This window comes from Crotalus tigris, unplaced genomic scaffold, assembly GCF_016545835.1.
Source record: "Crotalus tigris isolate CLP2741 ecotype Arizona unplaced genomic scaffold, ASM1654583v1 scf7180000019563.1149672, whole genome shotgun sequence".
Lineage (NCBI taxonomy): Eukaryota > Metazoa > Chordata > Lepidosauria > Squamata > Viperidae > Crotalus > Crotalus tigris.
In genome coordinates, this window is record NW_024097595.1 from 898,042 (window position 1) to 920,868 (window position 22,827).

The 22,827-nt window shown below is 40.1% G+C and overlaps 1 protein-coding gene across 9 annotated transcripts in view; it reads left to right on the forward strand.

Annotated features, from left to right (window-relative positions):
- CCDC171 (coiled-coil domain containing 171) overlaps positions 1-22,827 on the forward strand; it is a 199,345-nt gene that overhangs the window by 41,199 nt on the left and 135,319 nt on the right. For all 9 annotated transcript variants that reach the window (XR_005559169.1, XM_039363669.1, XM_039363668.1 and 6 more), the window contains one exon: positions 18,145-18,247. Coding sequence is in view for 8 of the 9 variants with exons in the window: in XM_039363669.1 (XP_039219603.1) it covers positions 18,145-18,247 (103 nt within the window). In the remaining variant the exon portion in view is untranslated. The remainder of the gene's footprint in view (positions 1-18,144; positions 18,248-22,827) is intronic.

Below are 22,827 nucleotides of genomic sequence, written 5' to 3' on the forward strand. Positions count from 1 at the left end.
TATGTCTTCTGTTTGGGAGAGATTAAAAAGAAGAATGCAAAATTCATGCCTCAGTAATACATATATTAGAATAGATAAACACGTGAGGAAATAAGCAGTCTTTCTTCAGAAATCTTCATTAGGAGAAATATTGAAGATACTGTTTTAAAAAGAGGGTAGAGAAGAAGCAAGAAAGTCCGCAAATTAGGCCTAGGTTCAATCCATGAAATCTGCCGCAGATCAAAGTCATTCCCAGAATGGAATTTGCAGACTGAGCAAGGTGTTATTGTATATTGTTTTATCAGATTATACCTAATATTCAGGAACACAAGAATGGTTGTTCCCACTCCAAATTCTGGGAACCACAAAAACCATAATCTCCCATAGAAAGTAACAGATGAGGGGCAGTACAGGGGGACAGTCGGAAAAAAAACGATGCCCTCATCGATTTTTGATTTATCTGCAGGAAAAAAATTGCCCAGAAATGTTCCCTCCTGTAGAACATTAGTAGACAGTCTCAGAATTTAAGTTTTGGAGGAAGCCCCATTTTAGTACTGCCACATTCTTCTCAAGCTATGATCCTTCCCTTGTGTATTGTATTTGAGTATTTGAGTAGAAGTCTGGACTTTTTTCCCCTGCTTTTCCCATGATCATCCCATGAATGTGAGGAGCTTATGCTAAGGCCATTACCAACTGTGATCTCTAACGGGTTGTCCAGCAAGCAGCTTTTCTCATGTCTGACTTAGTTCAGTATTGGAAGTGACAGCTAGAAAGGGAGGATTATCCGATGTAGCATGGGGGTTTTGCACAGCAGTTCCTGTTCTTGATTATATTGCTTGCACTTATTCTGATAGTTCCCAGATTGCTGCGTGGGCTAGCAGGGATCAGCACTGGGAATTGGCACTGTCCCCCACACAGCCTCCAGATCGTGTATATATGTGTGCGTCTTGTGTGTGTATCCATATAGCCAATGACACTTGAAAACTCTTCCAGCTGGAAGTATTTATTTTCCGAGTAGGTTTCTGCTAAAACACGTCTTCAGAATTCTGAATGATTATGGAGTCTTTGTTTTAGGATGCATAAACTTACAAGACTATCGCCTTATCGAAGCTAGGCATGTTAGATGCGAAGACTGAGAATTTATGCTGCCAAAAAGGAAATAGAGATGTAGATATAAATAAGATGTAGCTTGCAATAATAAGTTTGTTATCTTTTTTAAAGGACAAAAATATTTTGGATTTCTCTTTCACTCAGTTATTTATTTTATAGGGTTTTTTTTACACCATTTATATCTGTATTATTGCAAGCCTTATAAATCACATTGATATATTTTTAGCTCTAACTGGGCCAGGATTTGTCTGATTATCAGAGGTCAAAATTAAACATAGCACTGCCATATGATTGGTACCTAACTGGTTATTGCCCAGAGATAGCTCATTAGAAACAAATGAATTAAGTTAAGTTTAGGCCCACCTGAAAATTAATAGGGCAACTTAATCATGGCTAAACTTTCATTATAGGTAGTCCTCGCTTACTACTCCTTTCAGCTGTTCAAACCCGTGATGGTGCCAATTCTTGGAGTTCCAAACATTGTAGCATCCCATGGTCAACATTCGAAATCTTTTGCTGGCTTCCATGCGACATCTACAGTTAATGACCGGCAGTGATTTGCTTAATGATAATAATCAGGATTGCTGGAATTTCTGTTGTTAAGCAACATTCACATCATGTTGCAGCGTATAGGTAGGTCGCTTAGCGACAGAAATTCCAGTCCCAAAATTGCTGTTGTAAACTGGGGACTGTCTGTAGTTTTCACAGGAACTAAATTCAAAATTTGTGCAGGTTTAATTTTTTGTCTGTTTTCTTCCCTTTTGGAAATTTATGTTAATCACTGTAACCCTGCTGGAAGATGCCTTTTTTTGGCTTACTTTTAATGCCATTCCTCCTGGCTGATTTGGTAGTCCAACTTTAATAGTATTTACCTGGTTAATGGTAAATATTATTAGGGCATTTTTTAAAGGTAAGAATGAACTGTTATAAATTTTAAGAATTAATAGATTCAATATTTTCTGGAAATATTGGGCTAGATAACTACAGAAGTTCAAGAATAAGTCAGTTATTTAGCATTAAGGGTGCCCCAAAATAGATATAATAAATGCAATATTTTGGATAAAACGCTGGTGGGAATTGACTATATCAGAACAATTTGGATAGTGATAAGCTTGTCATATAGTTGATCTGAAATTTAAAAAAAATGTAGATGAGTGTTATTTTTCTATCCCTTTTAAATTCTTTCTTCTATAAAATGAACGTCCTTTCTTGAATACAAGCTATTCTCAGTGAAAGGTGCATGTTTCTCTTCCTTTTATGATAGTCTCTGGTGGGCTGGCTAATTTGTATGTGTGCAAAGAAAGAGTAAGCTGAACAAATATTCTCTGTACTATTATGAAAATTTAAAATCCCTCAGTGAGCTTTCACACATGATAATTTTAAGACTGATTCATTGACACTGCAACTGCCTTGTATTTTCCTAGTTGTCATACAAGAAACGGAGATGGAAATAATTTGGTGTATGCATGTTGTAATAATTTGTTGCTGATTTTTGTTATCAATGAGGGGGTAACTAGGCAATTTCCTGTTGTTTTCTGAAGCATGTGTTTTGGTTGTCATCTCCAAGTCTTGCCCAGGGTTAAATGCCCCGAACCTATTTTTTTCTTTCCCAAACAACGGGGGGGGGGGGAGGAAAATGAAACATTTTTTAAAAAAAGATCAATCTCCTTTCTTTTATGGCTGAAATAAAAATATTGCTTTTGATATCCCACCTTGTATGTATAATTCAGCTACCCAAAGCAAGGCAGGTGCCTTAGAAGTATAGATTATATACCTTGGGAAATAAATAATAAAATAATGTAAAAATCGGTGGGAAGGAAAATTGCACGTTCAAGAGCCAAAGAGGAGAATCAGAGTTATGTGGGACAATTTTTTTTTTAAAAAAGTGAGTTGTGTTCATTTGGAGGCTTGTAAAGTTCACTTAACCTTTAAGATGAACACTTATTTATTGGGTTTATATCCTCCCTTTCCTTTTAGTAGCTTGACGAAATGTGCATATCATTTCATCCTTAATTTTGCCTGAAAAATAACCCTGTAAAATAGTTAAGCTGAGGCTGGTCACCTCAATTCTAGTCCAACACTTCAAGTCCTACACTGTGCTGGTATATTTTATGAACCTACAAAGCCCTAATATTCTTAAACACACACACACACACACACACACACACACACACACACACACTTGCCAGCATCTCTAATTTTACATAGTGAACAAAGTGGAAATAGGTAAAGATCTCCGATTAGGATTTGAATCACGATGGTTTAATGGTCCACTAAAATTCTTGGATTGATTTAGGAAGCAGATTGATTTTAAGGTAGAGGCAAAGTCAGGGATGAATTGCACAGCAGCAGAGAGCTGGATTGGGAATGCAAGGAAGTAGAGAAAATGTCAGTCTGTTAGATATGAAAAGTGGTAAGGAAAAAAGACTAAATAGGGAAGATTAAAGGCAGTGGTGGGATTGAAATATGTGAACAACCGGTTCTCTGCGTGGATGCCGCTTCCAGAAGTCCATTCTGGGCCTGGGCAACAAAAAATTAGCTACCGGTTCTGCCAAAGTGGTGCGAACCGGCTGAATCCGGCACATTGACAAGCAGCAGTGTTTAGGTACCAGTTTGGGAGCCATTCAGACAAGCCCAGATTCAAGTTTCTGAGTGTGGAAAAGCCAGACTAAACCTAGAAATACTTCTCTCCAAATCAGATGAAGTATCCACGAGGAGCCAGAGTCTCAGAACAAAATATTATCCAATTTCCCTTTCTTTGCTGCCGTGATAAATGGCTCACTTCATGCAGCATTAGATGGAATTATGGAGAGCCAGGCAGCTGCTGTGTACCAGATGAGTTCATTAAGTTAACACTTTCTGCCCATCATTCCTTCATCGTAGGATTTGTTCAGTAATGCAAGGTTTGTCGATTCCTGTGTTAAAAACACTGGCAGTCTTTTTGTAGTGCCACCCTGTGGCCAAAGCATCACATAGCTTTTCTTACCAATCACCGCCAGTCAGCACTCATCTATCCCAAAAAGTGCTTCTGGCAATAACTGCATCTTCAGATGCGTTGCTAAATATTCATAGATGGTTGTATTAAAAAGTAGTAACTTAGCCTTTTATAACATGCTAGACATTTTTGTTTCGACTGAAAGTGCTGCATACAATTAAGTTGATTTATACAATTCTAATAATGCTAATAAGCTCATCTTCCAAAATAAATAACATCTCCAATTTAGTTCTGGTATATAAATTAAACGATGGGGGAAGGAGGAAGGGTTGTTGGCGAGATTTCTCCATGATTGAGAAAGTGCTTATGGTTTTATAAGAACCACGGCCCATTTTAGCAAATGAAGCTAGCTGTCCCAATCATTCTTTGGGGAAATATTTATTTACTAGATTATATGATACCGAGCTAACTTTTGTACTGATATCCAGGGCAATAAGCAATCTTGTTTTGGGAAATGGTTTTACTAATACAGTGGTCTCTCCTGAGCGCATAACTGTGGAATTGTTTTGCCTTTTTAAAAAACTATCCTGTTTTGGCAGCGGGTCCAAAATGATAATGAAATATCTGTGAAAGTTTGGAGAAAGTTAAGATAAACTGGGCTTGTGCCAACTTCACTGCTGTCTGCAGATGTAAAAGATACACAAAAGGGAGCAGGCAGTGTATCTCTGAGCTAATGTAGCCACTCAAGAGAGAGAGATTGCTTCATGAAAAAGTATACAGGTAGTCCTCAACGTACAACCACAATTAAGCCCCACATTTCTGTTGTTAAGGGAGACAGTTGTTCAGTGAGTTCTGCCCCATTTTATGATTTTTGTGAATCACTGCAGTTGATACATTAGTAAGTTACGTTCTTAAGTGAATCTGGCTACCCCATTGACTTTGCTTGTGAGAAGGTCACAGAAGGTGATCAGAAGACCTTTGGACACAGCAACGGTCATAAATATGAACCAGTTGCTGAGCATCTGAATTTTGATCGCGTGATCATAGAGATGCTACTGTGAAAAACAGTCATAAGTCACCTGTTTCAGTCCTGTTGCAACTTTGAACAGTCCCTAAATGAACTGTTGTATGTCGAGGATATCTGTACTTCTAGATCAGTGTTTCTCAACCTTGACAATTTTAAGGCATGTGGACTTCAACTCCCAGAATTCCACAGCCAGCAATGCTGGCTGTGGAATTCTGGGAGTTGAAGTCCACATGCCTTAAAATTGTCAAGGTTGAGAAACACTGTTCTAGATATAGAAGTCATCTTCTATCTTTTATCTGTGGTGACTAGCTTGCTTCAAGGATTTTGTGGTGTTTTTTGTGTTTTACTTTCCTGTCTTGTATGTGGATTTTTTAAAAAAGCTTTCCATAAGATATTTGAACAGTTTAGTCTGTGGTGGCGAACCTATGGCACGCGTGCCATAGGTGGCATGCAGAGCCCTCTCTGTGGGCATGCGCGCCGTCGCCCCAGTCCTAGGCCTTCAGCTGGGTTTTATAAAACCTTTTCACTTTAGGCCTCCACCGCCGTTTGCAAAAAAAAAAAAAAAAAAGGTTCAGTCAATCTATCAATTTCAACTTCTCGCGGGAAAAAAAAAGATCTCGCAAAGTTGGGATTGATTGATTTGAACTTTTTAGTCCCACCCAGTCTGCCGTTACCACTGCAGCCATGCCCAACCAATGGGCCATGCCCACCCAATGGGCCACACCCGGCACCCAACGATACATAATTGGGTTTTGGGTTGCAGTTTGGGCACTCAGTCTCTAAAAGGTTCGCCATCACTGGTTTAGGGTTTCCCAATCTTGGCAGCTATAGGACACATGATCTTCAACTCCCAGAATTCTCCAGCCAGCATGGGTGGCTGGGGAATTCTGGGAGTTCAAGTTCACAGGTCTTAAAGTTGCCGACGTTGGGAAACCTTGGACTAGATAGTTGCACACAAAGGTGGGCTATGTATACCAGCCTCTCCTAATACGGGATCCTTTGGATGTTGTTGGTACTAACTCCTAAAAATACCCTGGCTACAATTTAGGTGTGTTGGAATCCTAAGATTCACAGAAAGCTACAGTACAACAATAGTCTGAGAAAAAAAATTGTAGTAGAGCTTTTTGTACCCCCCCCCCATTTCCTGGAATCTTGTTTCTTTTTTATATATTAGATTTGTATTTGGGATTGCATTGCCTTAAAGTGGAGTGAAACCACTGCTGCTTTTTAAAAGTGACTTAATGATCACAACCGGGACCAAATTCCTATTGCTGCATAATGTGGTTTGTTGAGTGAGTCGTGCTCAATTTTGCCACCTTTTTTTGCCATGGTTATTAAGCGAATCACTACAATTGTTAAGGGAATCATGTGGTTGTTAAGCCAACCTGGTTTCCCCCCATTGACTTTGGTGGTTGGAAGCCAGCTTGGGGAGGTCCATAACCGTGGAGATGCTGTGATGGTGGTAAGTGCGAGGACCAGTTATAAGCCACTTTTTTCAGTGCTGCTGTAACGTTGAATGATAGTTAAACAAATGGTCATAAGTCGAGGATTATCTCTACAAATAAATACAGTTCTACAGCTGGAGAAGACCTTCATATTTACAGAAACGGCAGCCTTACTTTGATTTCTGTTCTAAATCAGTGGCTGTGGGAGTCACCCATATTTGGCATTAACAATGAAGTGATGGCTGGTTAGCAATTATATTGTATATTGAATAGCTAATTGCATTTTATTTTATTTTCTTCCATCCCACTTTCCCCCCCCCCTCTTTTGGAAGTGAGATATTTTGGGAAGGGAGGACATAACTACACTACTGTGTTTATAAGCAGTCGCATCTTAGGGTTGACCCTCCTAGTATTTTAGGGTTCACATGCCCAGAATTGTTCAGCCAGGCTATTTTGTGCCTTCATAGTGTGGGAAGTTAGGCCCCCCCCAAGAAAGAAATATTTTTGGGAATATTAAAGGGCAGAATATTATATTTCCCCAAAGGATCTTAAAGGCAGACCCCCCCCTCCAAGTCTCTCTGCCCCAAACAGAAACCAGGTCTGCAGAAATGCAGATGTGATAATCTTATCAGAAAGATTGGAGCCAGGAAGCTGGGATTAGAAAGACAAAGATCCCTAGAATCAACAGTCCCTCACACCAAAAAATCCAACAGTCATCAGCCTCAGGGAAGCAGGATATGACCTTTGTGACATATTAGGATTAACCCACCACCATCAGAATACCAGAAAGGCAACACTCAGACTCAGGTCAAAATTCATGCCATAGGACAACTCCAAACAAAAGCTCAAGAAGCAGTGGTGGGATTCAGCCAGTTCGCACCACTTCAGCAGAATTGGTAGCTAATTTTTTGTTGCCCAAGACCAGAATGGACTTCCAGAAGCGGCATCCACACAGAGACCCGGTTGTTCACATATTTGAATCCCACCACTGTCAAGAAGGAATAAAAACACACCACTTCCTGCTACATGTGGTCAGCTTTCCCAGAGCCATCTTTCTGTCTGGCTCTCTTCAATAAACTACAACCTTCTTTGTAAAGTAGTCTCCATTTTGATTATTCCCAGCTTGGACTGGACCCTGATGAAGATTTTTCTTTCAACAATAGCACTTTGCAGGGAAGGTTGCAGGATTCCTTTCTGTTTGTTATGCTGAAGGTTATCAGTCTTTCTACTTATTGGTATAGGACACAATGCTTAAGAACCGTATAACAATCAAGGATTCCAATAGGGAAATAAATTACTTTTTAAGTGGGTGGCAGGCAAGACGTTTAATGAGCTACCGACTTTGAAAGTCACTTTGCAACAGAATGAAGATCACCGAGGGAAACTTTACAGTAAAATAAGGATCACTGACTGTGCTTTTATTGAAATGGCTTCCCTTGTAGTGCTGCAATATGGAGAAATCTCCAATGGTTAGAAAAAGCAGGAAGCCTTGGGATTATGTGTAGCTTTCTATCTACTCAGTTTCTGCATCAGTTTAATTGTTCTGTTGTTAGTATGCTTGGTTTTAAGACTGATGTGTAGGGTCCTCTCTCTGCTAGCGAGACGTTCTACTTCAGTCTGCGGCATTTATCTTTGCAAGATCGATCTTTGGTGTGAGCAATCTTAAACTCAGAAGCTGTAGCCTAGTTTACATATGTATCATGTCCCCGACAATTTTTTAAAAGATATTAAAGTTGGAAGGATAATGGCATCACTAAAAAAATCACATATACTATGTATAATATTTTTCTTTGTTATTACATATCCCTGATTGGGATATGTTTACAGTTTTACCAATATAGGTCACAGATATTCTGGCACTTAGCAGAACTTGGCTGATCTCAAAGAAACAAATAGAAAAACTGTATCAGGTTAGTATTTGGCCAGGAGACCAGCATGAAATCCCAGAGCTCTTGGAACACTGGGAGATTTAAAAAAAAAAATCCAGAAGAAGGCAGTGGCAAACTACTTCTGAATTACTGCTAGGGAAACTATATAGATTTGTAGTTATCAGCACTTTAACTTAGTGTGAAGGAGTCTTTCTATTGGCATGATGTTATGTGAAGCCACCTTTGTGCCAACGACATAGCAAAAGATTATGATCTAGTCCAGTGATGGCAAACCTAGGACACGTGTGTCAAAGGTGGAATCCCACACTTTTGGGTGGCACATGAGTGTTCGCCAACATCCAACAACAGTTATTCTTGAAAGCATGTCCTATTCTCACACAGTTTTTGGAGGCTGAAGAGTCCACACAAGAATGGGATGTGCTCTTTTTTTTAATTTTTTTTTTATTATTTTAGACCAACAAAACAAAACAAAACAAACATTACATACATACACCCGTAATATATCCTTTTTTGTTAACAGCAGTTTGTAACAGTACTCTTCTATGGGATGTGCTCTTGTGCAGCCTCCAGACCCTCTGCAAGTCGCGCAAGAACAAGGGGTAGTTTTGTGTGGTTTTTGGAGGCTGCAGAGACCAGGAAGAACATTCTCCAAAGCCACTTCAAAAATCAAAGCCTTGTGTGACCCAAAGTAGCCTCTGGTAAGCCACAGGGGCCTGCAAATAGAAAGAAAACATCACCTGAATAGTGCCAGGTGCAGATCCTGGGGAGCGTGAGACATGGGGACAAATGTGCCCTTTCCCAAGGCTTGCATGCCATGGGAAATGGCACAAGGTGACCTTTTTGAATGGCAGCAGTCGCACTAGAGCTGAGTTGAGATATAGGCCTTTATTTTAGGCCCAGCCTTGGGGCTGCCACCAGGTGTCTCTGTTCGAGGTGGCCTTAATGGGGAGAGGAAAATAGAGAATTGTTCTCTCTTTTTTTTGATGGGGGATGACATGCCAGCTGAATCAAGTTAGGCATTTTCTGAAGTTATGACATGCTGAGCCCAAAAGGTTTGCCCACACTGATTTAGCCTAAATCAACAGTGAAAATGTATCCATAAAGAGGTTTCATTCAAATAGGAATGCTCACCAGTGTATAGCTTGCTTGAAAGTAAGTCTCCTGTATTAGCTGAAATTCTTGGGAAATGGATTCATTTTGTGCTACAGAAGTTACCGCATTTTTATCCTGCCTCAGGATGCACGTGTCAAGATGGCTGTGAAGAACAAGAGACATTTTATTATTATGTTTGGTGGATGTGTAAAGGAAGCTAGAAAATTCTGGAAACAAATACATGCACTGATTCAGAAGATTAATATACAATTAAGACCAGAGGTTTTTCTTTGGAAATTGATGGACAAATAGTTGAAAGAAAGTCATGGAACTTTTGTTTTTGTGCAGTGAGATTATCATATGCACAAAGTATCCAAAATGGAGGAATGGTTGGTAAAGTTGGTAGAACTTACTGAGATGGCCAAATTGACTTTTTTGATCAGAGAAAAACAACATCTGTATTTATTGCTGACAGGGAAAAGCCTTTTGGATTTTGTGTGTAAAACAGAAAAAAAAAAACCCCAAGTTACAATTTTGATGACTAGACAGGATAGATAATAGAAAGAAGGGAGTCATGATGTACTTTTAAAGATAAACTTATAATTGTACTTACAGCTGCTGTAAAAAAAAGATTGGAAGCCACTTCCTTATATTTTTTTCCTTTCTTTTCTATTTTTCTTGTACTTTTTCTTTCTTTGTTGCTCTTTTAGCTTTTTCTTTGATTTTTTCCCTTTTCTTTTCTTCCCCTTGCCTTATATTGGTTTGAGTTTTGTTTTTATTTTCACTTTTAAATCTTTTACTAATATTTTATATATACAAAAATACCAAAGTCACAGCTGTGACTGCATGATGAGAGCTCCCAACTTCGATGGCACGTAAAAGAGGGGCAGAGTTTGACCATACAGTTGTAGCTACCATCTTGACTGATTTGACCCCCTTCCAACACAGACAGCCCTGTCTTGCCTTTCTAGCTATGAATCTTCCATCTCTTACTGCACCATCACAGCTATTTTGGGGGGAAGCACAGTCAGCTCAGAGTTGGATAAATCTTAAGCTCCAGGGGTGAACTTTCTTTCTAAGCTTCTTCAGCAAATTTTCTTCCTCTTCCTAGCCATCTTCCTATTTTTTTCCTATCCCACTATCTTTCAGAATAATCTTACATGAAATCATAGTCATTTCATAGAAGTAAAATCTACCTGAACATCAAAATGTGACTTTCTGGTTGTTAAAAATTCCAGTCATACCTTTGCTGACGCTTATCTTGGGTTATTCAGAGGTCACTCATTGAAATATTTGCTCATTCATCCAACAAAGATCACAAACTTGCTATATGGTAGTTTACATGACTGTTAGTTTTCCAGATGTCGCTCAAGGAGGATCTGTCTCTTTCAGCTACAGCTTAATTTGAACATGCAACAAATCATGGGTTGAAATGAGTTCACATCTGAACTTATTGGAAGAAAGACTGAAAAGAATTTTCTAAACATATAATTTATCCTCACAACCAACTGGTGATATAATTTAGGCCCTGAGTGAATGGTTTGCTTAAATCTGGCAAGTTAGCTTTTGACTCTTGATAGCAAAAATAGCTGTCGTATTTATGAACATAATCATATAGCTTTTCTCAATCTACATTCCTCCAAGTATGAGAAAACTCAGAATTTTCAAAAAATAATAAAAAAAATAAATAAAAAGGACAAAAACCATAAAAAGCAAGTAAAAGAAGAAACAGCATATATGAAATCATTCTGGCCAATCTTTAAATGCATCTGTAAACTTTGGCACGTGGAATAATTGATTAGCCTTTTTATTGCTTTGGTAAAGAGATAAATTATTAAACAAAAATTGAACACCTCAGTTTTCCAAGATGTTAAATGTAAAATTCCACTGTCTTTCAACTCTGAAAAGAAATATTTAAGGCCGCTTTCCCTATACTTGATAGATACAATCAAAATGGAGTAATAGTGGATAATCCTTGAGTTAGGTTAATTGCATTCTTTGATTCTATGGAATATCCAGTAAATATGATTTTTGTTACTGTTACCTCAACAGGATAATAATAATAATACCTAATATTCTTTAAAACCACTGTTTTTTTAAATAGAAGATATTTGACTATCTTAAGATAATCCTTAACAACCTATACCTATAACAACCCACTTCAGCTTTTCTCCCAAGAATTCGAACTCTTGAGGCAATCACTGCTTCAAACAGGATTCTTTTATTTTGGGATCAGTAACAGTGGGGGATCAAGGCGAGGTCTGAGGTAAATGTTCATTAACACCTTTTAGTCACCCAAGCCGTAAAACCCCTCCCACCAAAGCCATATGGGGATTTGAATTATATCCAGTCAGCTGGCGTCTGGGGTGATCAGCCGTTGCTTTTTGCACACAACTTCATGGCTTCACTAACTTCCGGCTCGTGGCGCTCGTCTTCAGAGAGCTACCATACCCCTCCCCACGGCAATCAGGAAAAGAAAACAGGACTGGCGAGCAAATACAAACATGCAAATAACGCTGGGCTCCCTCCCCTCCCGCAACAGAATGGCAGGTCCCAAAGATGGAAGGACAGAAGAAAGGTAAGTAAAATAGGGAACCGTTTGGGACCTGACAGTACGACTTTAATGCAGGTAATCCTCAAATCACAACGGTTCATTTAGGGACTATTCAAAGTTACAACAGCACTGAAAAAAATTGACTTTCTAATCATTTTTCACACTTATTACCATTGCAGCATCTCCCTGGTCATGTGATAAAAATTTAGATGCTTGGCAACTGGCCCATATTTATGACGGTTGCAGGGTCCTGGGGTTGTATGATCCCCTTTTGCAACCTTCTGGCAACCAAAGTCAATGGGGAAGCCAGATTCATTCAACAGCCGTGTTACTAACTTAAGAACTGTAGTGATTCGCTTAACAACTATGGCAAGAAAGGTTGTAAAATGGGACAAAACTTGCTTAACAAATGTCTCCCTTAGCAAAGATATTTGGGGCTCCGTTGAGGTCATAAGTTGAGGACTACCTGTAGTTTTGTCTTTTGGTTGTAGGGCTACAGTAGCTGGGCTGCAAAATCTAGACGACTACGAGATAATCACAAAGGAACCCAGAAATACTTAACATACTGATTTTTGCAGCCCTGAAATGGTGAAACTAATTATTATTTCTATTTTATCTTTCCTCCAGGAGCGAAAAGTGGGATAGATAGCCCTTAGTCTCCATCTCTTCAAAATAGGCTAGGCTGGGAATGACTGGCCCAAAGTCACACAGCAAGGCTGGGCTTGAACCTGGTTTCCTTATCGTTGTTTAGCACTTTATCCACTAGACCACCTGTCAGTAGTGATTTTATCGGATGATGGCATCATTTTGGGTTCTCAGTCTATGGTACGCAATCGGTTTGAGTACAAAGGGAATGATTTGAATATGGAGTGGCATGGTAGGCAGGTTGAGAATCAATTTAATGTTTTGTCATGTAACTAAATATAGTTAATACCTCCAAGGCTTCGAGGAACTGATGGTTCTGCAGCTGCGTTTAGCTGTGTTTGGCCCATTTGAAAGTATACTCCAGACTGTTTGGTTGGGTGGCCTCTTGGTAGTTAGAAAGGCATTTACATATAAATTGAGTTCCCAAGCTTGACAGGCTGCAACAGAGCAGCTCTTTGATTAAGTAACAGTAGAGAAACAGAAAGCTCAATTAGCTGCAAATTATACCAAAGTCAGGCACTAGCATCTGTGTATTCCTCTTGCACCTTGCTGTCAGGAATCTTTTGCTCATATACCTTTTTTTCCAGAGGATCAATATATGTTGGACAAGAGGCCAGAACACTGCCTAGGAAATCCAAGCGTAGGCAGCTCATTCTGAGTTTCTCATTCATGTTGTCAGGAAGCTCAGATAATGAAGAACTATTTTTCTTAGCCTGCTTCTACACATACGTTATTTTAAGTTGCTCTCAAATGGGAAGGAGATTTGGGAAGCTTCTTGCAATCAGGGGGGGCTTGAGAGAGAAATGAATGCATGTAGTTGGCTGGGCAAAAGTAACGGTTTCCCCTATCCAGTAATATTTGACTCTAGGGAGTGGCACTCCGTTTCTTAGCTGAGGGAGACAGTGTTGTCCAAAGACATGTCCATGGTAATGTGGACAGAATGATATTACGCCACAGCGCAGAGCATGCGGTGAAACACAGAAGGCTGTTACCTTCCCACAGAAGTGGTACCTATTTATCTACTCACATTTGCATGCTTTTGAACTGCTAGGGGGGCAGGAGCTGGGGCAAAGACGGGAACTCGCCTCATTGTGCGGTGCTCGGGTCTCAAACCCAGGCTGTTAGCCTTCCAGCTGACAAGGTCAGTTTCTTAACTGTTAAGTCATTGCACCCTCAATTGGCTGGAACGAGAATGTAACAAAATTGCTGGGAAATCTGAATGCGTATGTATATCCTAGGGTGGGGGGAAAGAGAGAGAGAATTTGGAAAAATCAAGTGGCCAAACCTGACTTACAAAAGGCAAACGTGAACGTAACATGTAAATACAGAAAGGTTACATCAACATAAATATACTAGTATATGGTAGTTTAAAAATAAAACATCTGCGTGAGAAGATAAACTGCTCTGTGCCTTTGAACAGCTTGCCTAAATCTTTTGTGCTGGAAGAGATTTTGCTAGTGCATAGTTTGACTATCTTCTGCTTCAAATGCATGTACATACATGAAAATATTTACTTTATTGGTGTGACATTGCTTTTTATCCTGTTCTGTGGGCAATATGCTTTTTCTGTGGGGATGGCAAAGTAGGGTTGACAGAACTGTGTGTAGCTCAGCATTCTAGCCTATTTATACCCTGTAAAAATTGCATGTATCCTTATACTTCTTTTTGAAATACTGATGTTTTAGAAAGAAAAAATCCCGGCATGAGAATTCCATCGGCAGTGGAAATTCTTTGTGATGTATAGTACTAACCATCACACAGGGAAGACCATGTAAATGCTACTGGGGATCAAACGCTGAAATGTATATGAATAATATATTAGTAGATATACAGAACATATAATTAAAATTGAAATGGTAGAGCAAATTTATAAAATATTTAAGCAGAATGGTGGAGAACACAGAAGAGATCCACATACATTCAAGTCAGTCATGATCCACTGTTGGCTCATAACAGAGCTCAGTTAACAGGAAAAAGATGTTTCTCACCATAAAAACCCTGAATCCTTAAATCTTCAGGCTGACTTGTTGTTAGGGGAAGTGCTGCTGATAACTCAAAAGTTAAGATGGCTGTTACCCAAAGTTGGATTACGGGTCACTAGAGAAGAGAAAAGAAAAGGGGAGTTCCCCTGTATAGAGGTTTTAGAAAGTTGACACAAATTGAAACTTTTTTCTCTGTTCAGTTTAGAAGAAAAGTTGATAAGGGATCTATTTATTTCTTTTTCCCCCCCAAGGGAAACAAACTACTTGTAAATATTTTTATCCATTTTTTTTAATTATTTCCAGTCAAAGAATAAAAATAATTAAAATGCAATCTAGGGAAAGGAAAGTACATAATATAGAATACCAAACTCTACTAATATCAGTGACAAATGATCCTTTCTGGCGACTTTCCTGAAAATTTCTGTAAGACTAACCTGCAAATAAAATGTATCCTTCTTTACAGATCATTCCACATGGTTAGTTCAAATAAGAGTTATTAAACTGTAACGTTAGGTATAATTCAGTTGCGCTATAACAAAATGCGGAAGACCATCTTAATGATATTGTCCAAGTTTTATCTCATCATTAAGTAGAAGGATGGTGACTTGAATGGGCAGGAAGTTAGTAAGCCTGTGTTTGAGACTCCAGAACTGCTGTGGGGTGGGGTTGAGCTCTTGTCCTTCACTCCAGCTCCTGCTGGGGACATGAAAGCAGCCTGCAACTGGGCGTCCCCAGGGCAATGGTGATGTCTTCGGTTATCCTTTCCACCCTGAAGCGCCTCAGGGCTTCTGACACAAGAGCAAGAAACCAAAAGTTTTGAGAAACAGTCTCATGTGGCACTGTCTGGCCAAGTATTAAGCTGCACCAGACAGGCCACAGGGAAGCTAAAACTAGTTCTATTGAGAATCATCTTAAAAATTGATTGTTTTGAATTTCTTTCTCCTTATGCCCATGTGAATTAGAAAGGTGTCTGTCTGAGATCCTTAACACACTTTCTGTTTGCTCTGGCCACAAGATATTTAAGACTTAAGAGAAAATGTACAAGGTTCTTCTCATGACTGAGCTCAGCCACCTGCCTTTTGAGAACCATGACAACCTCTTGACTAACTAAGACTTCCAGGGGTGGGCCGGTGATGTGTGGTTGGGTTCTAGCAGTAGTCAGTTCATCCTTGAGAGAGTGAATTGTTCCTCCGCCTCTTAAGGAGGCATTGGTTTATTGCCTCCATAAGAGGCTACCAATATATCTCACCGTATTCAAGAATTTTCTTCCAATGCCCAACCTCCCTTCTTAAGGGAAGGTTGTTGAGAAGGTGATCACACAGCAGATTCAGCAGACCCTGAATGAAACATGACTGAAGTCCTTTCAGTCAGGATTCAGGCCCGGCCATGGGACAAAAACGGCATTGGTTGCACTGTTTGATGGCCTCTGGAGGGAGCAGGATGGGGGTAATGTGTCCATCCTGACTTTACTTGAACTGTTGGCAGCTTTCAGTGCCACTGACAATGATATCCTTCTAGATCAGTTGTGAGGGTTGGGAACAGGCTACACAGAATTACGTTGGTTCTCTTCCCTCCTAAGGGACTGATACCAGCTGGTATTGATCAGGAATGAGAGATCCTATCATCAGCCTTTACTATGTGGGATGCCTTATTGTCTCTCCATTCCTGTTTAATGTCTACATAAAGCCACTGGGGGAGATCATCTATTGCTCTGAGGTGAGGAATCATCAGTAACTGATAATACGCAATTAGATGCTGGTTAGCTCTTTGACTTTCTACACAAAAACATTTTCTCAGCCCTTTTCTAAGAAAATAAAGGAAAATATTTTGGCTCTTCCTACCCCAAACCCTAAATTATAGAACCTAACTAATCATGTGCTGCTCATGAAACACAAGGGGTAACTGAAATGGGAAGTAGAAAGAAAAAAATAAGGAATTTTATACTAAAGGTAATGAAGCTCAATCTTTAGATATGAAAAGGGAACATAAGGGAAAACAAGGGAAGGAAACAGTCACATACAAAGAATTATGAATAAAATCAATACAATCAGTTTACTTGCTATGTCCTTGAAGAAGATCTTGGATTCCACAGTGTTCATTGCAGAGATGCTGGCTGAAGAAAAATCTTCTGTTTGTTTTGATGTATGCAAGATCTTTTGGTTCCTCTGACTTCTTTCTTGATTTGTTCTTTTTCTGAATACGTATCCCTAATCTCACAGAATGTGAATGAAAGCCAACTACCTCTTTAGAGAGACTTTTTGCTTTGCCTGGTCAAGGATTATACTTCATCTTTGCTGTCTGTCATCTAGAGGGTCTAGGACAGGGGTCCTCAGCATGCTGGCTGAGGAATTCTGGGAATTGAAGTCCGCAAGTCATAGAAGGGCCAAGTTTGAAGACCCCTGGTCTAGGACAAATCACCATGGCCAACTTGCTGCGGTCATCTCACTGCGGCCAACTTGCTGCGGCCATCTCACTGCGGCCAACTCGCTACTGCCATCTTGCTATGGCTATTCCCATTCGGCCATCTCACCATGGCCAACTCACTGTGAGACAACCCGCTGTGGCCACCTTGCCGTGGGACAATTACACATAGGATAACTCAATGAGATGTTATTCGCCACTGTTTCTTTGACATTATATCCATTTTGTCAGTAGAAATAATGTCTAAGAAACAGAGGAGATAGCATCCATTCAGTTATCCTGCATGGAATTCTCCTGCAGCGAGTTATCCTTGGCTGCAGTGAGTTGACCATGGCAAGATGGCCGTGGTGAGATGGCCACGATGAGTTGGCTGGGGCGAAGTGCTTCTCAACCTTAGGAACCTTAAAATGTGTGGACTTCCACCTCCAGGCAGCCAGGCTAGGAAATGAAGTGCACACATCTTAAAAGTTCCCAAGATTAAGATGTACCGATTTAGACAGTAAATCACATACAGAAGAAAGGTACTTTCCTAGTGATAAAGGTAGAGGCTAGTTTTACCGTTTGTAACTTCCTATAGATGAGATTACAGAAAAGAAGCTATTTTGGAAGACCAAAGCTAAATACATCTACAAGGTGTCTCAGCAGAGGACCAATTTATCAGACTTCTTCAGGGGGCACCTTGGTGCCATGCCAAATTTAGGGATTGCCATATTTCCCAGCCAGGATGCATTTTGCAATAGAGGAGAAAAATATGAATGGTTCGTGGGTAATGTTTTAATTGGTTCCTAATGGGTTACTTGGGCTTTGCTCTAGCAGCAGAACGTTAAAATGGTGCAAAACCCACCCTTTACTTGGAAACTCACCTGAACAAGCAATCATGATGGCACGACCTCCTTGAAATATTTTCAACTTTTTTCTTTCATTTTGTTATTTTGGTAATGGGGAATTCCTCCGATTTGTTTTTTGTTTTTGTTTTTTGTCCATTAGCACTGGTGGTTATGAATGACTCTTCTATGCCTTTAATATGTATCTTTTTTGCTTTCTTCTCACTCCTGCCAAATGAAGACCAGGAAACGTCAGGCCTTCCTAGCAGAGACATGTGAAAACAATGTGAGAGAGCTGGAGTCACTTCTGGACTGCTTTACTGTGTCAAGCCAGTGGACAGCAGGTTAGTTGAAGCTATGAAATGACAGATGCATCTGTCAGTGTTCCAACACCACTAAATATTCTGCAGATATTTCTGCAGATGCTTCTAACATTCTCTCTTCTCAACATGCTTCGATTCGGTGACATGCTAAGAGCAGCTCTCACACAGCAGTTGAGTGGCCTCACTGGCTGAGATGGGGTGACTGAATGCAGACCTGCTGTTGTCAGCCCAAACTTGATTTACAAACGTTGAGTTGTGCGCGATTGGTTGGGAAAGGGTGCAGCGGAAAGCCAAATGAGAAAAAACGTCCTGACAGCAGACTTACCAGGGGAACAGATGTTTTTGATTGAACTGAGCCAAATTCACAGGCAACCTTCAGCTACTTAAAGGTTGTGTGTTCAGAAAAAGTCGTGTAGGACACAGAGTTTAACACATGACTCTTTACAGTGTTAGTTTAAAGCAGTGTTTCTCAACCTTGACAATTTTAAGGATGTGGACTTCAACTCCTAGAATTCCACAGCCAGCGTTGCTGGCTGTGGAATTCTGGGAGTTGAAGTCCACATGCCTTAAAATTGTCAAGGTTGAGAAACACTGCTTTAAAGTGATGCCAAGGCAAATTCCACCCCAACCCAAGTACAGAAGTGGCTTTCCCCCCCTCCCCCTCATTGTTTGCCCTGCTTCATCAGTAATGTTAATTCCAAATGGAGGAAAATGCTAAAAGAACTTTCAAAGATGAAAGGTCTTTTTCCCTCATTCTTTTGAGATTTGTTGTTGAGCCACTGTAATTCCATCTTTACACACATTTGCCTTCCTTTCCAGTGGGTCTGCTGCTGGTAGCCAGAAGAGTAACCAAACTCACAAAGGAGAGTTTAACTCTCTTTTACTTTGGGCAAACACTTGCATTTTGCCGAAGCAGACGACATGCATTAAAATAATCTCCTGAAAACTGTATCAAGCAGTCTTAAGCATAGCCCACCCTTCCTCTTTTCTCCAAAAAGTGAAAAACAACCATACTTTGCTGAATTCTTCCCCTACTCCTCTCTTTCTGCATAAATCTGTCCTATCGCTCATATTATTTTTCAAGACTAGGCTACCAGTCGGCCACCCACATGAAGTAATTCTAGACAGAAAGGATCCTGATAATACATATTTTACAATGACAGAAGTGGCACTGGAAGATTTCTGCCCTGGTTCCGTCTCAGTTCCGTGGTGATAGAGCCCCAGTTTGTATTAATTACCGTTTGGAAGCCGGGACTTTCCTACTACATAGCTGAGATTTGTTTTCTTCTTTCACACAGCAGGGATTTACTCGCCATTCCCTCTTGCATTTCAGCTTTCACTGTAAACGAGTATTGATGTAATTACCATGAATTTTTCATGGTCCTTGTCCAACTCAGCCAAAGGTTTGGAACCAAAATCTGTTCTGCATCTGGGGAGATAGGGAGACACACAGGACAAAGCTCAGAGAAACCGGGGAACTGAAACTATTGACATTGGCTGGGAGTGCACTTCTTCCTTTTCAAAAGCATTGAATAAGTTTCTGCACTGAGCATTTTGGAACAACTTGGTCAGTACAGAGGTTTTGGCAAAGGAGATTGAGCTGCCTGGAAAGAAAGAGCCAAGGCAATGCAAGTTGAAAATAATTATTCACATGAAACATATGCTTTTGTATATAAGTATTAGTTTTGTGTTAGTTTTGATGTTAGAGTTGTCTTTGTTGTCTTGGGGAAAAGGGTGGTAGTGGGAAATACACCACATCTTATATTTTGAGATGATTACTTCTTTGTCTCCTTTCTATAGACTTTAACATTTTTGTAATATGCCACTACATCAAGCAGACCCATAGGCAGGACATGTCTTGAGGCTGAACAGAAGAATAGGCCGATATTTGGTTGTTTCCTTAAGTTTTTTGACCAGGGTCATGTCTTGTTTTTAGCACATTGAAATAAGAGAGATCAAATGAATGATTATGGCCAATATAATAAAGGACGGTGACCCGGTTTTTGTGTAAAGCAAGTGAGGAACAACAGCCCTTTTATGAATGGTGGACTTCAGTTCCTGGAATTCCTGAGCCAGCCATTATTCCTGACTTCTGGTGTAATCATAAATTAAATAAATAGCATGTTTATGGGGCTGAGTGTTTGGTCTCATAGTCTTCTAAGGGTAATATCAAAGACAAATAGTATGGCAACTATTGTGTTTTACTTTAGTTTTGCTTTAGGACAGGGGTGGGCAACTATGGCAACTTTATGACCTGTGGACTTCAACTCGCAGAATTCCTGAGCCAGCCATGATGTCTATTGGTTGGAAAGTTGCCGTATTTGCCCATCCCTGCTTTAGGCATGTAAACCATCTGTCGCATAGCACTGGGGAGAGGCAAAAATGCAAGGCTGTGTCATAGACAGTTCTATAGATTTGTTCTCTAAGGCAGAGGTCCCCAAATTTTGGGCACCAGGGACCGGTTCTGTGGAGAGAGGTTTTTCCGTGGACCAGAGGGGGCGTGGTTTTGTGTGCTGCCTGCATCCTGTAGATAGGGCTTTGCTTGTTTGTGCGGACCGGTTGCTGGCATGTTGCGGCCTGGTACTGATCCACGGACCCGGGATTGGGGACCCCTGCTCTAAGGAGACTTTAGAATGGTCACCACCCTAATGGTTAACCATGGGAAATACAGAGTAAAGGAAAACTGCCTTACTAGAACATAGGAATCACAGGACTGGAATGGAATTCGTACTTATGCTATCTTTGCTTATGAGTTGAGAATTTTTAAAAATTTAAACGTAGAAAGAAACACGCAGTGGGAGAAGTGAGCTGATAGCCACAGAGTTTTAGCCGTTCTGTGCTTCTGATGAAGTGAGCGGCAGTTCATGAAAGCTTATGCCTTTTAATAAAATTGGTTAGGCGGATGAGGAGCTACCAGACTGCTTCTAAACCAGTGGTTCTCAACATTTTTAATGCCGCGACCTCCAACCGGTCGTAAGTTGAGGACTACTCAACCGGTCGTAAGTTGAGGACTACTCAACTGGTGCAGCACCGTTTGCAGAATGGGACTTTTGGCGGGCTCAGCAGGGCAGAGACAGCCTGGACAATTCCTATTGGCTTTTGAAAGCCAATAGAATTAGACTCTATTCAAGAGAGTCTATTCTATTGGCTTTCAAAAGCCAATAGAATAAAAGGGAGTAGCACAGCTAAGGAAAAGGGGAAAAAAATGGCGGACTGCGTTGTTTGGAGACCCCCGTGAAATGGTCATTCGACCCCAAATGGGGTCCCGACCCACAGATTGAAAACCACTGTTCTAAACAGATATATAGGACATGCAGTTCCTTTTTTTACATCCGGTATATATTTTCTTTTAACATCTTACCTATTAAGTTTATTACTCCCTCTGAGGAGCCCAGAAAGCCTCTCATCCCAGATAAAATATGATTACATTTTAATATCAAGTGACTTATTTCAGGTTATCCCCCCCTATCCAATATCTTTCTCGTAAAATACTTCCGCTTCATATATTTATTTAAAGTTTCTTAGTACATTTACTTTTTTTTGCAGCAGAGGTTAATCAAAAGACCAGTTGTTGCTCTGCTACTGATTTGCTGGCAATGTGTACGGAAGGCTTTCCCACACCAACACAGATCCAAATTATAATCCATGCACAAACATACATCCTAAACCCCTGTCTATAAATTTTTGGAAAATATATATGATACTAATGAGCGGGAGAGATTGCAGCTCAGAAATTTGTTGAAAGTATTCTGTGGAGGAATTGCTCTATTGTCCCTGATAGATCATTCCATGGTTCCTGTTAGGCTGCTCTTGGAAGCAGAGTTTTATCCTGGTTCTATTGCTTTCATTGGGCCACATTCAGAAACTAGGGCTGCGGGACAATTGTTCTGTATCAAGGTCTTTTGCTTATGGCCTCCTTCTGGGTTCTATCATGTTGTCCAGTGTTGCTCAACATCTGTAAGAAACCCCTCTAGAAAAATATCTGGAATTTTGGAGAACTATTGAAAGTTGTTTAAGTTTCATAATGGTTAGATAAAGGAGAATAAGCCGAAATTACTTCTCATCAATCTAAAGGTGTTGTTGATAAGTACAACACTGAAATTCATCTGGTTTTGAGTTGTTTTGGACTTCCCCTAAAGGTGCAGGTTTGCAGTGCTTCTCCATCCTTAACTGCCACTGAATTTGATGACTGTAATAAAGAACAGTTTGTATTTCTTTGCACAGATATCTGTGCCAGCTGTATTCCTTCATGATCTGGTCAGGTTCAGCGATGCCCATGTGGTAATACAGGATAGAAATCAAATAAATAAAATCAAAACATTCCTGAGTTAAACACTTTTTATTGTTCTCTCGTTTCAATCGCTTTATTTCATTTTACTTTTTGTATTTCAACTTTCGCGGCAAAGAGATTGGAGACATTCAGGGGAAAATGCATTAGAATATTCTCTGCCACAAGTTGTGAAGGTATCTGACTGTCATGGTTTTTATCAAAAATAATTTGTGGCTATGGCAAGCAGAAATTTTTGATTGCAGTGACAACCATGAGTGGATGAGAAACAGGAGAGGTTCAGTGTAGATACAGAGCACATTTTGGATTGAAG